This window comes from Saccoglossus kowalevskii, chromosome 20, assembly GCF_978046115.1.
Source record: "Saccoglossus kowalevskii chromosome 20, keSacKowa6.1, whole genome shotgun sequence".
In the NCBI taxonomy this organism is placed as follows: domain Eukaryota; kingdom Metazoa; phylum Hemichordata; class Enteropneusta; family Harrimaniidae; genus Saccoglossus; species Saccoglossus kowalevskii.
Window position 1 is genome coordinate 10,813,059 of NC_140660.1, and position 17,932 is coordinate 10,830,990.

General features: G+C 36.2%; 1 protein-coding gene across 1 annotated transcript; it reads left to right on the forward strand.

The window, feature by feature from the left end:
- The first annotated feature begins 2,134 nt into the window (after positions 1-2,134).
- On the forward strand, positions 2,135-8,018 carry LOC144359220 (uncharacterized). Its single transcript, XM_078012456.2, has 4 exons — positions 2,135-2,212; positions 5,350-5,473; positions 6,517-6,702; positions 7,649-8,018. The coding sequence occupies exons 1-4, from the start codon at positions 2,180-2,182 to the stop codon at positions 7,891-7,893; spliced, it is 588 nt and encodes a 195-aa protein (XP_077868582.2). The 5' UTR covers positions 2,135-2,179; the 3' UTR covers positions 7,894-8,018.
- Positions 8,019-17,932: the final 9,914 nt, after the last annotated feature.

Here is a 17,932-nt window from a genome sequence, read left to right on the forward strand (position 1 = left end):
TTGGCGTAAAATTGTACGTAATTTTCGTGTGATGGTTTTGATTTTTTTAATGAACATATTGAAAATTTTGCTTGATCGAGCCTATTTTTTGAGTTATCGAACCCTGGCGTCAGATTTACAAATAGTGTTCAAATATATATAATATTGTTGGAGTGGATCTTGGGAAAAGTCAAACCTATACTGACCAGAACTTGGCCGAACTTGTGCCAAAGGTGAACAAGAAAATTAATTTCTGGAATGTCCCACAGAGGGAGCACTATTGTGATTTCTTCACAGCTAAGGTGTCGTAGTTCTGAAGGTGTAGAGAGTGTTGCTTGAATTATTTTGGCAGGTCGACATTGGGGTTGTATTGAAACACTCTTGGGCAAATTGTTACACACATTCCAACATGCATCAGCACTATGCAATTTTCAAACGAGGTATTAAATCAATACTTAAAACGGATTATGAATTAACAATACATGGAAAGTAGAGAATGCTGTGTGACGTACAAAATAATGCGCTCAGCATTCTTCTATAAGTATGTCAAGTGTCGGGAGTTTCAGTCCTCGGGCACGAAACGCTTTACGTTGAATAGCAACGCAAATATTGCGATTATTCACGCTAACGTACAGAAATGCACAGTCAATTTTACATCACGCACAGGAGCCAAGAGTTACGTCCTCTTGGTGGGTTATACGCGCGTTTTTGTTTTATGTAACTTGTTCTGTGTTTTAAATGTTTTAATTTTCCTTTGGAATTTTGCAAGGGGGTTGGTACCGCCTTAAGTGCGAACCGGTTTCACCGGCCTGCCTACTGGGTTAAAATGTGTTTTGTACTGTTAAGTGATCGTCTTTAATTTGATTGTAACCGCAAAACCAAAATACGCAATACAATATCATTGCTATGGCAAATGAAAAGAAAAAGAAATTATGTACACAAGTAAAAAACACAACAAGTGGGTTTAAACAATGAAATCGTTTTATTTATTTTTGCCAGTAGTTTTTCTTTCACGTAACATATTCCATTTCTCTTATTAATTTCGCGTACTATGTTGATCGACGGTAAGATACCATTCAACCTCGAAACGTAATTAGTTTTGTTTTCACAATAATTATCACACGATTATTTAAGTAACTGAATTGTTTGTGTAGCATAAACGTTTCGTTTTTCTGTGTGTTGTTCTGTAGATATTAAAAAATTGTCGAATTGTCTGTGAACATTGACAGTATTGACAGTATTTCAGCTCTCGGATGAAGCAGATTTTATGATTACGTCCTTGCTACCTAACAATTTCTAAATAGTTTCTCCTTTTCGGAAATAACACTGTATTCATATCCATGCGGTACGGGCATGGCTGTTGCAAGGACGTCATAAAATCCAAAGGCATTTCTAATACGAGATATTCTCTCCTACCCTCAACCTTATACATTAACACGTGTATATATTGCACAGTAAAAACGATAACATGCCTATATTGCCCACCATTTTGGTTAATCGCACAGCTCATCGGTAATTCATATTAGTATGAAGAGTTCTATTCTGAGGCATGACGCGTTCAAAAAAGTATCATAATATTTACAACCAGGACATATATTTGACATGATAAAAAAATAAAATCTGCCACAGTATCTATGGTTGTAATGAAATTGGGCGACTATAATAGTATAATAATGGTCACTACGTATAATCCCAGCCCCCGGTTTAGATTTTAAATTGTATGGTGCACCATTTTTCCCACCTATTCAGTCATATTTTAATAGGTTTTTATAAATGTGTAAACACTGTCTGTTTTGTTAGACGCAAAAACAAGATTTGCTTTAATGTAAAGGAGACCGGTTTTGTATCATTGATTACTGTTTAGTGATCCCACTGGCATTGAAAGGACTACAACACACATTGTCAATAAACGAAAACTGAGCCCCGAGGGGGTATTTAAGGTTGCTACGAAAGCATAAACATAAGTTTGCAATTAACATTGAACCATGTATTGAGTAAGCGCAATGAGAAGGTAAATAAAGTTAATCACAATGGCATTTACAACGCACTTGCCAAACGAACGTAAAGCTGAGCCCTGGGCGGGAATTATGGTGATTTGATAACAAACATGTATTCGTAATGATCACCAAACCCATACAGTGAATTTGTCCATTCGATACATAGGTGTTTGGCGTATGCGCTAAATAGAACGAGCTAAAACATGAACAGAGTTATGCCGGCTGGTGAAGAGAAGGTAAGAAACGTTTAATTGTTGAACTTGAATACTGCACTTATTTGTAAACGTTTGTCAGGAAAAAGTCGTCAGCACTAAATAATGATATGCTTAAATAAAACAAAATAAGTCAGATGATACTCTCTCTTTGGCAGTAATGTCCACTTTTCAGAAACACTTCAACTCGCATTTTTATCCCATATGGGCAATTTAAAAGGCAGTGGTCGTCGCGAAGCACGTTTTCAAATTTCATGTGGATAAACAATGTATTTTACACGCGTTGTATACGTCGTTATGAGTCCCATATGAAACATTACGCGGTTAAATGAAAAAATATGGTTACTGAGAACGATCCAAACAAGAACCAAACCATAGTACAACTACGTGGCTATATCAGTCCACATTTGTATTGAACATTATTACTGTTCTTTTAACGCTTTACGAATAATGTTTGTTCAATATGCTGAAATACTCTGATTATGTTGCCACTTCGGCTCGCCAAAGTTAACTTTAATTTGCACATTTTCTGTAGTCCAGCTGCCACTTGAATATGTAATCTACGTGAATTATCCAAAAACTATTACATTATAGCGCGGTAGTCTTCGCGCCACGTATGCGCGAGATATTTAGGTCTCATATAAACAAAGATGGCGACTTTGACTGTTTCGCAGATCAACGAGTACGAACTGACACGTTTCCAAGCTTTAATTAGGTCATTTTTAGGTGATTGGACGGTATCGAAGGAGTTGTCATTGGTGTTCAGTGCAAGTCGCGCCCAGGTCAAACCTCATACTTGTGATTTCATTTGAAGAGCACATTGGATTGTGGAAAAATCAATTGTTATCAACACAAATGTCGCACATGCGTAGCGCGACGACCGCCGCGCTTTAAGGTAGAGATGCAGGTTCATAAGCACTCCGAGTGATTTTTTTTCTTTTTCATTTTGCTTACCCAAACAGTCTTGGCTTGATAGCGTTAAAATTTCGGACCATTGTCAATGATTGAATAAACTTAAAAATCGATTTTAAAATATAGGGATCCATGGCTAGCGTACGTCATGAAAGTGTGTTTGCGTTTCTCTTTGATTGACAAGTCACTGTTACTGAGCAGCGGTGTGCGACTTCCTGTCCTGGCTCTCTGTTTACTTACCTCAAGCGCGATCAACTAGCAAACTACAAAAAAAAAACAAAAAAAAACAGACAAGCATGCAAGCGGAATGAAACAAAACATATAATTGTAAATGACAAGTAAACTTTTTCACCCTTAAATAATTTGATTTTTTATTTATTTTCATGTAGGGGGAAGCTTCGATAGGGCTATTTAATTTTCGCACAAAACAATGCCACAATTTTGTTTTTGTCTTCTTGGTGCATAGATTTCAAGCATCTACACATTTTTACTTAAAAGGCATTTTTAACACTGAAGGAAACATATTTCGTTTCGCTGTAACGATCACTGTGCTGATAGAATTGCGATTCAATGGACAAATAACACTGCTGTTACTGTCATTGATAACTAACTTTTTAGTGTCAAAATACAAACAAACGTAAAATTCTCGCTTAATTAAAAATAAAAAATACCCTTGAAGTTAAAGCAAAATCGACAACGAGGTGCTGTTTTTAAACACCGGGGAAAACCCGTGTATTCTGCGATACCATCTTGGTTACCTTAGTCGGAAACCTCCCTATCAGCTAGCATGCACCAGTAGCGATGTCGCCAAGTACGTTGTATGACCGTGATCGGCGTTCTATGAGGTATTCCCAGAGGTCAGGGTTTAATTTTCATCGACCCATCACGTCGTAGTTGAATGAAACCTGGCTCGATTTATGATAGTTTCCCTTCCAATGTGACTTCATTTCGAATTTGTTTCACCAGGGTTTGTGTGAATGAGTAGTAAAAACTGCGAATAACACTGCAGAGTAAAATATTAGACCCATTTCAACCGGGTCGTCTAACTTCCCACGGTTCATTTCACCGGGAATCGCGGAAACTGCGTCATACAAAGTATTTTTATTTAGTTTGAGGGAAGGTAAATTTACACTCAACCCACACAATGGCGATCGCTATGTTTATATAACTGTATGAATATCTCATCGGCTTTACGTAATTCATTGTGCCCCTCCCTCAGTGGAATTGCTAACACGATGCCATGGCAATTTCACACAAATGTAAATATTTTTTTTAACCTGACGATGTATGGTGTATTTCTATGAGTTTCGTTTACACACATGAAGCGAATGATTACTTCTTATCACTCTTTTTACAAAATGGCGATTATCTCGGTTTAATTTTTTACTCAAAATTCCAAATTTAAAACTATTTAACTTCTAGACGGCTGATTTGTTTTCAATGACATTTTCAAGGATGATTAATCAGGTCTATTTTATGTAAGTGGCTTCGTATGGTTACACTGCCTTCAATGGAACAGAAACAATATTGCTGTCAATTGGCGGCTCTATTAATTGTGAACGATTTATAAAATGTGAATGTTTCAAAGAGCACTGTGTAAACAAATTTCAATAGAAACACTAATAAATAAGCCATATTATTCATGGTAAATAGAAATTTTAAATAAGTGCTTTTAAATCGAAATCAGAGTATGCATTCAAAATGTAAATAGTTTTAAGTGCAATTTACCTAAAATGCACGATCTTAACTCAAAACCCACACCACTTAATGTGGTACAATATTTTAGTATATTATTGAAAACCATAGGACTGGAACGTTTAAGTAAAACTCTTTCAAATGATATATAACTTGATGGGTAAAAGTTAAATTTTACTCATGTAATTACACACATTAGAGTCAATTAAAAATGTCCCCAAATCTGCATCTCTAACGTAAATATTAAACATTTCCCCAAAAGTTCGGCGGAAAAATTATGATCCGCAAGAGCTTGTTTTATACCAACTATTTGTGAAAGCTGGTGTTTTTTTCGATGATATCAAGAATTGTCATCACGTTGCATCAATATATTCTCTACATATGCATGTATTCGAACGCATCCTATATATTAATTGCAATATATCAGTAATTTAAAAGGTCACATGTAAATAAGATACAGCATATTGTTTTGATAACTCATATCATGATCAATATTGTGAAATTTCTCAAAAAACAAGCCTAAATCTAGGCAAATCTTCTGATGTCCTTTTCAGGGTGGAGTTCTCGAAACTGTTAAACAATACCGTAAGCTGGCTGGCACTCTTACTATAACAGCGGCCTTGCTAACGACAACTGCGGTAACCGGGGTTGTGGCTGGTTCGTTACAAGCGACTACAGGTAGGTGAGAGCAAAGAGTAGCAATACGACGTTTGGTGGCTCGGGTTAAATGATGCATACTGCCGTTTGTTTGTTTGTTCACTTTCAATACTACGTATAGATTTTCTACAGCTTCCGTGGCTCGTGCTTTTTCTCAAATCCTGACAACTCCTTCATTTGCCTTAGTTAAATGTTATAATATTACTTTAATAATTGATATCGTTGCATTTAGGTGTTTCGTTCCATTAATGTGGATTTATTCGAAATAGTCCAGAACAGTATATTTTCCATGTCTCCATGAATTAATAGTTTAATTGTTCTCGATAGGAAATATACAAACTATTTCTCGTGTAATTTAATTAACTGTACTTAGTTGCACATTTTGATTCATAGATAATCGCTTCTGTTATTAACAACCCATCTGTGTTTAGTTCACTGATAGTCAAATTTAATAGCCGATTCAGTGGCGTCAATTCAATTTAAAACTGTCAACTTTAATAAAAGGAGGATAAGACTGAAATCATGACATTTTGATATTCGAGTGATTGAATATCATACATGTTGATTTATTCCGCATTCATCAACCCAAGATTACGTTCGCTTTCGAGTCTAGTTAAGTGGAACAAAGGTCATATTCAACAACTTGTCGATCACTGTGGTAATAAACGCAGTTCGAATAACAGTAATTCTGTTATTCTGCTGTTTATCTTTGTTTTGTGACCCCTGCAAATATAAGTGGTCTGCGAAAAGGTGCAAAAAACACAAATTCAGATATTATTACAATATTTATTTCCCTTTCAAACAGACCTGAATCATACTATATTTTATGTTAAATAGTTTGTATTGTGGTAGATAGTAGCAAATGTCCTTTTCTTTAAAGACTTCTTTATTTTCCATGTGAAACTAAAGTTTCAAATGAAGTTGAATAACTAATTAGTATTATTTTATTTCTAATGAACTAATCTATTGTTTTCACCACACTTTAAACATGTCACTCACTAAGCATGTATTTTTGTGCAATAAAATACGACAGTGATCTGATTGATTATTCTGTTTTATTTAAGGGGATGTAAACAATACAACTGTTTTTCCGTCTGTGAATACCAGTGGCCAACCCTCGACTGATAAACTACTTACACGATTGAAACTAACCACATCAACATACAGTGTTACAAGTAAAGTCACCACTCGAGCAGATCATTCCACTGCTGTTGCACACCAAATGCAACCGACGACCTTACCACAGAACCGTAAGTGTAATATATCGAGATACTGTGTCGGATAATAACAAGATATGTATGTGTTTGATGAAGTTGTTACTCGTGTAACACGGTGTAGATCGAACACCTGCTTGCAAATCAATAATGCGAACATTAATTCTCGGAAATTGTATTAAACTTGACGAAAGTGGAAATCTTGATTTGGGGATCAGTGAAGAATTGTTCACAATTTTCGTGAAAGACACCCACATTTTTGTTCAAATGCTCGAATCGAACCAGAGAAGGAATAACTATTCAACTTAGAAAGTTTGAAGATTCCGTTAAAACACTTTATTTTTTTCAAAATGTAGTATTGTGATGATAATATAGAAGGAAAACGTGTGCATATCCCACGATATTCTCCTGCTATATCATCATCACAATACTACATTATCACACATTTTGTGCATAAATGAAATAAACATGGACAGAATAATTCCATTTAAAAAAAATAAAGTGTTTTAAATGAAAATGCAAAAATTTAAATATTAAAATCAATGTATTGATTTGTCAACGCATTCAATGACAAAAAACAACGAAATGCATGTGTAGCATTAAACCTGTTCTTTGTTTTGTAGTGGTGTATTGTACTTGCCCTGTATTATGACATGCACTGACATGGAGATATATTTTAAACGCAACGAATTTCAAGGCATTAATATTAAATGCCCAAAGTGAAGCGATCGAAACATCACAGCCTTATATCAGTCTTTTGTCTATTATACCATCTCTTACTTACACAACACATATCTCTTTTTATCTTATACCTGGCATGAAAATATGACATTGAATGACGTTTGATCAGATCGCTGGAGAACAAGATACCACTATCGCCCTCTTTTATTTTAATTCACTAACACTTGTGCAGATCTATGTTACACATAACCTATTATGTTTGGGGAAATGTCTATATTAATCTTTTTTTTATTTTTGTCAGCTTGCTTCATAAGTGAAAACATTGCACGACCAGAAATGGTGGGAGTTGCAGAAGATATTTTAATTGGCCTTTTTAATGTAGTAGCCGATGTTGATGCGTGTTGCTTATCCTGTCTTAATTACCCTGGATGTGTTGCCTGGACCTTCCATAAAGCCGGCGATCATATTGGAGGATGTTGGTTGAAAGATGATATCCCACCTGCAGTAGAGAACGGTTGTTGTGATTCAGGATACGTTATCGTATAATTATGAAACACACACAAACACATTGAATGACAACGCGACTGACAAATTCGCCACAACATAAAAATGATGTGAATATTTCAAAGAAATTGAGATTATTTTTTATATGTTTTCATAGTTGACGCATGCAATGATAAATTTGCATTAATGTTAACCTGTGTATCTCATTTATTTCATGTGGCACAGTCCATTAGATATGTTTGATATCCTACCCAGATATAAAATAACTGTTTGGCTGATTCGCACAATTAAAGACGTCATCATCGAAGATTCAATTTATTATTCTTTCCTTTTCATGATAGTTTAGACATTTGTTTTAACTAATCGGCTAAAAGTATTTTAGGAATAGCGTTCACATATGAAAATAAACATAGAACGAGATATAAGTCTTAATGAAACGGATACATGGGATGAAAAGGATTTACAAATCGTGATCCATATGATATCAGATTTACATAACTCTTATAGTACACGGTCACTGTATTTTTTTAATACAGAAATGCAAATGTTGGTATTTACTTGCTGTACAGTAATTCTCACGACATTGAATAATGTAACCGTGCCACTATTTATACAAAACACATGTATAATGTCACGTGTGATTCTTTTAATAAAGATTATACTCAATAAAACAAACAGTTTGACTGGACTCCATACGAAGACGTTTTCTGATTCTGTTCTAAACATTTTGGATTTAGGTTATTACGAGGATACCTCAAAGTACAGTACACCATCGCATCAACTTTATGCGCGTCGGTCGATAATCCCGTTGTACTGTCTTTGTACATACTTTGAGGTATCCTCCAAATAACCTCATATTATTTTAATACAGTGATTTCAGATTGACGGGTAAGTTAAGACAAACTACATTAACTTGTACTTATCAATCCGTGCCAGTCACACTGTTCACACTGCATGGGGTAACGATCCAAAAACAAAGTACCTATATACATATTTACAAGAACATCAACTGAAATGTTTACCATTTGAATCGTAGTAAACCATTTACAAATTAAAATGTAAAAGAATTCATAATCTGCTTGGAAATACCGTTTTTTAAGTGTTCAAATGGAATGCCGAAAAACAATCTTAGTTAAGCACCATATGTACAGTGGGTATTTCGTGTATCAATAGTTTTTTGTTTGTTGCCCCAATGGCGTTGAGTGAAATACAAATTATATATAAGCTGAGATTCGGTTTGAGCTTTAAGTGTAATTGTATTTTATATTATACCATCATTTAAATTTACTGCTAAAACTCTTTATTCAATTATGGTACTTTCGTCATATTGTTACTGGTAATCTAATGATAATATCATCTAGACACAGGCTCATAAAACCTCACGTCGTGCAACAATTTAAAAATCACCTATATGTGTATTTCCGATTGTGTGCATTCAGTTAATTTGGAATTGAAAGAGAAGCACGACAACAATTATTTTACGGAATTATGCAAGCGACGACAACAAAACTAGTTGTCCGTCTGCTTCTGTTGTATTGTTCTGTTTCAATATGGTACTATGTGGAATTACAGCAACTTGTAAGCTTGTTAATACTCAAATATAAGAATTAAAAACAATTTTTACCCAGAATTATTTAGTTTTTCATCAATCCAATGTTACGTCCGTCAGTAAATCTTACTTTTATATGACAGCTAACGTGCAACCGTAAATTTTGCGTATAATATATTATATGGAGTTATGATTACACTGGTTTGACAAGGAATTGACTTGCGTAATCTGGAAAGAAGGTTAATAGCCAAATGTACATTTTTGAAAACATTGGCAAATCTGTTTTGCCTAGACAAAGACTTAAAACACATCATGATGAACAAAATGTGGATTGATACAGCTCGAATGTACTAAATCAAATGAAATTTGACTATGAGAGATCAGTGTATCTTTTAAGGGTTTGATGACGTTTTTGAATAAAGAATTCTCTGTTTTATTCAGAACCGTCATTTAGCGTATATGATCCAAAAGCCTAAGTATAGAGCGACAAGTTCACACAAACTGGACAGTCATTGTTACATAAGTACTACGTGACAACAAAAATGGCAAACCTTTGTAAAAATGACTAAATCCGCGATTGCGAGAGCATACTGTAGAATTTCCGGATGAAAATTACGTCATGCATTGGCCGTAATCAAGTTCATTTATATGTGTCCCCGGTAATCAAAAATGTATTTCTCCGATTTCTAGGTAGCTTTGTTTTTTGTCCCCTAATTAGTCCATGCTTGACACCTTCAACAGTCTATTATTCGGTGACAAAACATCTATTTGAAAAACCCAGACATATTACGCACCGCCATTTTCTTTTGAACGATAAGTGCGAGTTTAAATATCATAACCCGAACGCACTTGAGTTGACGGTGGTCCCAATGAGCCGCACTGAATCAAAACTTAAACTCGAGAAAAACGCGAAAAACAGTTTAGGTCAGTAAAACAATGTAGATTTGCTGCATTATTATGAACATACACTAAGAATGGCCAAACTTATTAACCACTGATATCATAGAACCCATTAAGCGTTTCAGATAAAGAATAATTTCAAGCGCGAATGTGAAAATTAAAGAAAACAGCTCAGTTCCGTACTGTTGTGTCGTTCGAGAGACATGACTTCCATTGTTATGCAAACACACAATGAGGGATAATTCTCTGACAAACATTACAGTCCCACTGTATATGCTGACTGTTTACAAACAAACTAATCATTCAAGTGTATCTGATAAGAAATCCAATAAAACTATTATCGCGGTGAAACAAAATGTCCGATGTTCGAAGAAACAATTTTCTGCGACAAGAAGACCATAGCTAGACAGCGTAGAAATTACAAAAAAACTGTCCCTTCTTCAGTCACTGCTCATGAATTGTTGGTGTAACAAATACAAGATGATGGGTAAGTATCGCCCAGTTTAGCGATTAGCAAGTTCGTTACGCAAAATTAATATTCAGATTACTGTTTTCAATTGAAACGTGTACTTGTTTTTGACTATGCCATATCGATGTAACGTTCTGTCGTCGCAATTAGCAAGTGTAATTTGTTAAGACTATGTTCATTATTTTGCACTCCAAACGAGGCGTGCAACGGGTGAAACTCATGTATCCAGGCAATCAACTTCGTGTTATTAAAATTATTTTGTGGAGAAAAAAGCTGTGCGAATGGATTTAAACCACTGCTGACAGAAAACTAAAACGGCAGTGTCCACTGAAAATTAGATGGCACACGATCTCTGCGTAAACGGGAACGATGGCTTTGTTCATTTGGCCATGGATGTACTAATATTATGTTTTGGCTGATATCGACAATCAATAATTTTTCTGAACTCGTGGAAGCGGATAATTCAACTGCTCTTTCGATCCACTTGCGGGGTTAGTCATAAAATGTCGCCGATTTTTCTATGTCTGGTCTGTCATCGATGAAAACATATATTTGCAAAACCTACTCAAGTTATATCGTGCAAATGACACGTATTAAATACGTAAAATCAGAATTTGCATACTCCTACAGAGAATGAACAGTTTATACAATATATGACATTAATTTAGGTAGATATCGGCTTCCCCGTGTCTTTGGACATGAAACCAAGTGTTGTGTACGGTCAGTACCCCCGATTGAAACACTGGTACGGCCCTTGCTTGTGAGCGAGAGTGTCTAAGAATAACTGTGACATCATTGTATGGACGTACTTTTCGTGTATTGTATTTTTCTATGAACAGTATCGTTTATCTGCTTGTAATTTTCATTTTTTAATACCTTTCATATTTGAGTGTGTTTTATTTGAAATCTGTCAGCTGTGCTTTGGGAGAGGATTTGCCTTTCCCGCGTGACGGGTAACGTGATTGAGTAGGCATGCGCAGAGAAGGAGATGAGACAGATTTGAGATTGTGACATGGCTTTGGACGGTGCTCAGAAAGTTGTGGTGAAATTGCTTTGAAACGCCAGCCGCCGACAAGACAGTTCAGATACGTGCCGGTGAAGACACGCGGACTGCTTCCAGAGCATTTTGGGCCGTTGATGGCGAAGGACTGACTGATAGCCACGAACATTCAGTTGAGGTGAGCGCTTTGAATTTGGAACCCATGAGGTGTCGTCTGCCGAGTATTGCCAAGGCGTGACGTCATTTGACCTCGTTTACGATCTAAACAATATGGCAGCGCCCATGTAACGAGCCTGTATAGAGTAATCCGACGAGCGCTTCTCGAAAGTACGCCCTCATACGCCGCCGCCATTACTGGGGGGCATATACCACTCAAAGTCATAGCGTCCCATAACAAATTACGTAAAAATAATAATATTTATTAATAACATGCAAACTCGTACTATTGTCACCACTACAAACTCACCTACAAACATTTAATACGTATTTCCAACGATTATTTCCATGGATATTTGGAAAGACGGTGTTAGAGACTGGCTAACAGGTGGGGCCGAATGATCAACGGAAGGAGGTCAACCTAGAGGACTGTACTCAGGGCTAGAGACTCGCCAAAGCTGGAAATTCAGACTTTGTGTAGAAATTGTTGTAAAACTGGATTTTATTTCGTTTGTGTGCGTTCAAATGGTTTTTTTTTTGCACGTACAGAGTTAAGCTGTTTTCCAAAACGATCAATGGAGAACAGACGTAGGAGAATTATTCTCGTTAGTAACTGGGCAGTCCCCTACCAACACGGTCGGTGTACAGAATCGTAGGTTGTTCGTATAGTACGATTTAATTGTTGAGACTTACTAGGGTTAGTGGATAGTCATTCTTTGTAGAAAATGATGGGCATTGATTGCCAAGAAGATCATTGTAACTACACTAATGAACACTCGTAAAATAACATGGCAGCACAAGCAATTTCATAACTATTCAAAATATTTAGGCATTTGAATGTTAATAACGAATGCTGATGTAGAAAAAATAAATAAATAAGAACCAAAACTCTGCCCTTTGGTCATCTCATAGAAAGCTACGTATCACAGGTAGTGCAGCTGCAAGCGTTCCAAAGAAACTGAACACAGATCCCTCAAAATGGATTCGCAACCATGTTCACCCACGCTTCACAGGTAATGCAGCAACAACAGCAGCCAGTAGTTACTAAACCCAGGTGCAAATTGCAATGTTTTGCTCAAGAAGAACAAAGTGCAAGTTTCTTATTTGGGGTCCTAATGACTATGCGATTGCTGATGTTTCACTAGATTTACCATGCGCTGAAATATAAAAGCACACCATGATGATAACTTGTGATAAATTAGCTAAAAACTGCTATACAAAAGTTTCAATCTCAGCCCTGAAAAATAGATTAGGGGCAAGGTCTTAACATCATGTACAGTAATTCTAAACACTGACTCGGCATGCAACTCAACATGTTATTATTTCCATTAATAAGAAATAAATAAAAAAATGATAAAAAACTGAGAACTATTTAAAGTTTACTTGTAGTAACAAGTCAACTAATTTGATAAACACAAAGGCTGTGTTGATCAAGGAAGGCATGTTAAAGCACTGTCACTTAAATTGATGGGTAACATTTGGCATCATCAATGCACGTGCGCTGAGATGCTGTTGTGCATCTTGTTAACAAGCCCTGAAGGTGCTAGCACGACTGCTCTAGTCAACATTTAGCACAAACTTCAATGCATTGATTTTGTCCAATTTCACAATTATAGAGTCAACTTTACATGTACTAAATTTATGATCTTATCGTGGTGAAAGCACGAGAACTCAACATGGTGCTTTATATTGTACATGTATTTTACTTGTGTATTTAATACTGTCTACCAATTTAATGTACAAAGTAAACTACCAGTTTGTGAAAATGCACAGACTCAGTTGTTCACATTCATATTATTTATATCAAGCTTTGATATGAATGTAAACAAAAGAGCCTGTGCATTTCATCAAACAGTTGGCTTGCAAAATTACAATGAGAAATCAACATCTAAATGTTGCATTATTGCAAGGGGAACTATTGAAATAAATTCAAAAGGTGGAAAATTACAAATTTATTTTTCCCTTTTGCATTCTTCATATTGAAATCAATTTCTTCTTGAACATGAAGGGTCCAACACAGTGTTACTTCAAATCTTTCTGTCGTAATCACATTGAATGCGACATCACGAATCACATTACATTAACAAGTTTGTTTACAAACAAACGAGAATAATTAGAAGCTGCCTCCACATATTTTCGTAAGATACTCCCTGTGTTGTATTATGCTTCAATACTCATACTGCTATTACAACACAAACTATGTGGATCGGCGAAATTGGCTTTGTTTACATTTTTGTGAGACGGGAGCTTTTCATTTGTATCACTAGATGCGACGAAGTTTGCATTACTAAACATTCGTTTTACTGCTATAAATCGTTCTATTTTGACTTACCTGATTATCATTCCTTGGAAAGAAGTATTTCTTTTGTATAATCTGCGTCCATTTCATCAGAAGCTTGGCAGACTCTGTTTTTTTTCCCGTTTGGTAAGGTTGCCTCCCGGGGAGTGCTATATGTATATGTGCCGCCAAAAGGGGTCCCAAATTCACCACTTCTGTCTAAAAAGGAGTATGTTATTTTACCCTGTCTGTATCTTTTTGTCATTATTTCTGTCTGAAAAGAGGACTATATTTTCCAAAGACTGTCTCTTGACCTTGAGTGATCCAACAATCAGGAAATTTAAGCTGATTTTTTCTTTCTGTAACCTCATTTCGGTCGTCAAATTATGTCCCCGGGAGTCCATCTAGGTAAATAAAAATAGCTGACCACCCACCCCCATTTCCCGGAATAAATAAACCTGAAACGGATATCGATCCTCTGATTCGCTTTTTACCATTTATGCTAACTGTCTGGAAAGGGGTGTCAAATATCCACTGTTTGTCTGAAAAGGGGTAGGCAATTTGAGTTTATTTCTGTCTGATAAGGGGTAGGCGTTTCAAACAAGCAGCTACACACCCCTGTCAGTATTTTGCAAGTACTCCCCTCACGGGGATTTCGCACGTAGTTTGTTTCCATTTTTTAAAGTTTTTTATCGTTGTTCGTGCATCCTAGAAACTTACAGTTTTTTCCTGACCCTCCCATGATCATAAAAACATTGAAGCTATAACACTAGTTAAAATTATGATCAAAACAATATTACGTTATACACTGACGAAAGATTTCCACTCGATTATCGATACACGTTGTCCCCCGGTAATGGCGGCCGTGAGCGCGCCGCCTACGGCGAAGGGGTAATTCATCTGCTTCTCGGATTCGTCTATATCTGGTGATAATGCCGTTCGAGTGTGGATATTGCATTGGAAACATTGTGTAGTAGTACACGACGCAATCGGCTTACTGAATCACCGTGTGCGAACGGTTTCCCGCATGACAACAGTGGTCGTGACGTTCATCGTGCTTTGATTGACCAGCAATAGACCAGTGCACTGTAGCTGTGACCGACCAAGGACAATCAGTTCCCGCATCGCCTGTTGTGAAGACGTACGTCGTGGACAGTTATTGACAGTTTTGGTAGTGTTTTGCACAGTATTATCTGACAGTGTATTGTTGGTTTTGATATCTTGTTTAGCTGTGTTATAATATAAGCAGCTTTTACCGAGAAATTGTTATTACCAGTTATACTTATTGTTACTAGTTAATGGGAATACAAAGGGGAGTATACCTCCAGTATATTTGTTACAGTGGAGGAAGTTGCTTTGATTCTGTCCCGACTGTGTTGCCATGGTGACAGGCTGCATATTTGAAGGTTAATTCGCATTGTTTGGCGTACCACTGGTAATAAGGTTGCATATACATTTTGCAATAGTAGTAAATGCCTTCATTGGGGACATATTCCAACGAATGCTTTGTATGTGACGGTCACCTAGGTAACTCAGGTCAAGTGCGTGACCCTTTGAGTACGCCCTCTAGTGTTATAATTCAACTAAAGTGTATTTTGACTAATCTGTCATTTGTTATTAAACCGGTTGATTGATACATGCCACTTGTCTTCACTGTGTCGTATGCTTTGCATGATACCGAAGTCATCTGCGACGGTAGACCTGTCAGCCCAAGGATTATTATTTGTTCTCCTCCCATTTATAGTCCCTTTTAGCCGGTACCGGGAAGTGAGAAGGTCACGGACAGTTTAGTATGAATTATTTGGTGGTTTTAGGGCATCGCTTACTACTTGCGAATTCGATAGTGTTTTTCCTTTCTATGTCTTCCCATCTTCGCCAGTTATATTTCTTTTTGTCGGACATTGCCTCCCTTGGTGGATACTATATAGCCAATATATGTTTAAGTGCGCCCTCTGCGGGAATACCAAAATGTTTTTCTTCAATGCATTGCCCATTCAAATTGTTCGTTATGCATCACGGATATTACTGTACAATAGAAGTTATTCCCCGCTTCAGATTGAGTTGAAATTTTAAAATTTGTTACTTGGTGTCTAAAAATCCAACAGATTAGACCAAATTAATATATTATATCGATGTTCCCCTGTGATTCTGAGAATTATAGGCAAATAGCTTTTTGATGTCACTCTCAATCCTTCTATACAATAATATTTATTGAGTCCATGGTTGGTGTGTATTGATCTTGGTTTTGAGTGGATTACCACAAACTTTGTAAATAATCGTAATCGGTGCCCTAGGCGAAGATTCAGTGTACACTATCTATAAAATACATTGCATATAGCAGCCAGTTTGTGTGTGCGTTTGAGCACCATTAAGATGAACAGTGTGGCACCAAGTAATGGGGATGAAGAGGTAAGAAATTATTTTTGTATACTGTGCTATCAGCGATTTATGATTAAGTGTATCAATTTGTTTTCACCGATTATAGTCAGCCATGAGCAACCTTTAATATTTAGTTTAATTGTTGGCTGATTGCAAGAAAACTAATTTAAACCTGTCATTCACGAGAACATATCTTTTTTTGGCGAATGAAACATTTCTCTGTGCCTCGTTCTTCATGTAATTTGAACTGCCTTATGGTAAGTTGAGATTTATGTAATTATTGAGTAATTTGAGGATACATGAAAGAATGTAAAGCATATATTCGATTGCAGGATCAAATGCATTGCCATAGCTATGCTTACCGTGTTTTAACGACTGACAGTGTAATCACAATCTGATTAATGTATATGCAATGTAAACATTCATTGGAATAATTTGATTATTTCATCTATATGATCAGAAATATCACTGATACCGACTCTCTGTAATAAATTATATTATCACAAGCGAACATATTTTTGCTGCCCTGCAATCCTCCTTGACTAAAACAAAAGCCGAACATTCTCAGGAAACGGTTCTTCGGGCTAGTTGTTGAGACTTTCGGGAATAATTTAACAAGAATTCCCATACGTGTGCAACATATATAAATTGGTTGTTCAGGATTACCTCAAAGTTTTTGCGACTTTCAAACTGCTTTTTGACCGGCGATCAACAACAGCTCACAAAAAGCCTACTAACCTGTATTAGTTCAAGTTTCTGGCAACAAAGAACATGGTGAGTGATCGATGAAGTATAACGACCTTTCAATCTTTTTTACTGGGATCAAAACAATAACAACAGCGCACTGAGAGAAACTCCAAATCAGGAGATAACATCATTATCTGTGCAACCTTGCTTGTGTTGTTCACTTTGTAATCATTATCGATATTGACAACAAATTTATTCCGATCGCAATATTTGTCTCGTTTTCGACAACAAACCAACGCTAAAAGTTGAGACGGCGAAGTGATATCTTCTTTACTTTAGCAACAATGACAACACTTTCGGGCGATTCCATTGTTTTAGTTTACATATCTTAATTTTTGATCTGTTTAAGTCAATCACTTGGCAATCAAACTTGCTAATTTCAACATTAAAGTAATACGTATTATACAAAAAAAGTGCACGCAAACATTCATTGTTTTTTCACAGTTTAATCAACAGTATGTTGATAAGTCCAGTCACCCAGAGAAAACAAATCTCAATTGGTTCCACAGTGGTGACACATCTATTGTTGTAGAAGTAATCTACATAATTAAAAACATTGTACCAACAACAGGATGTGACAATTTCAAGTGCAGTCCCTTACGA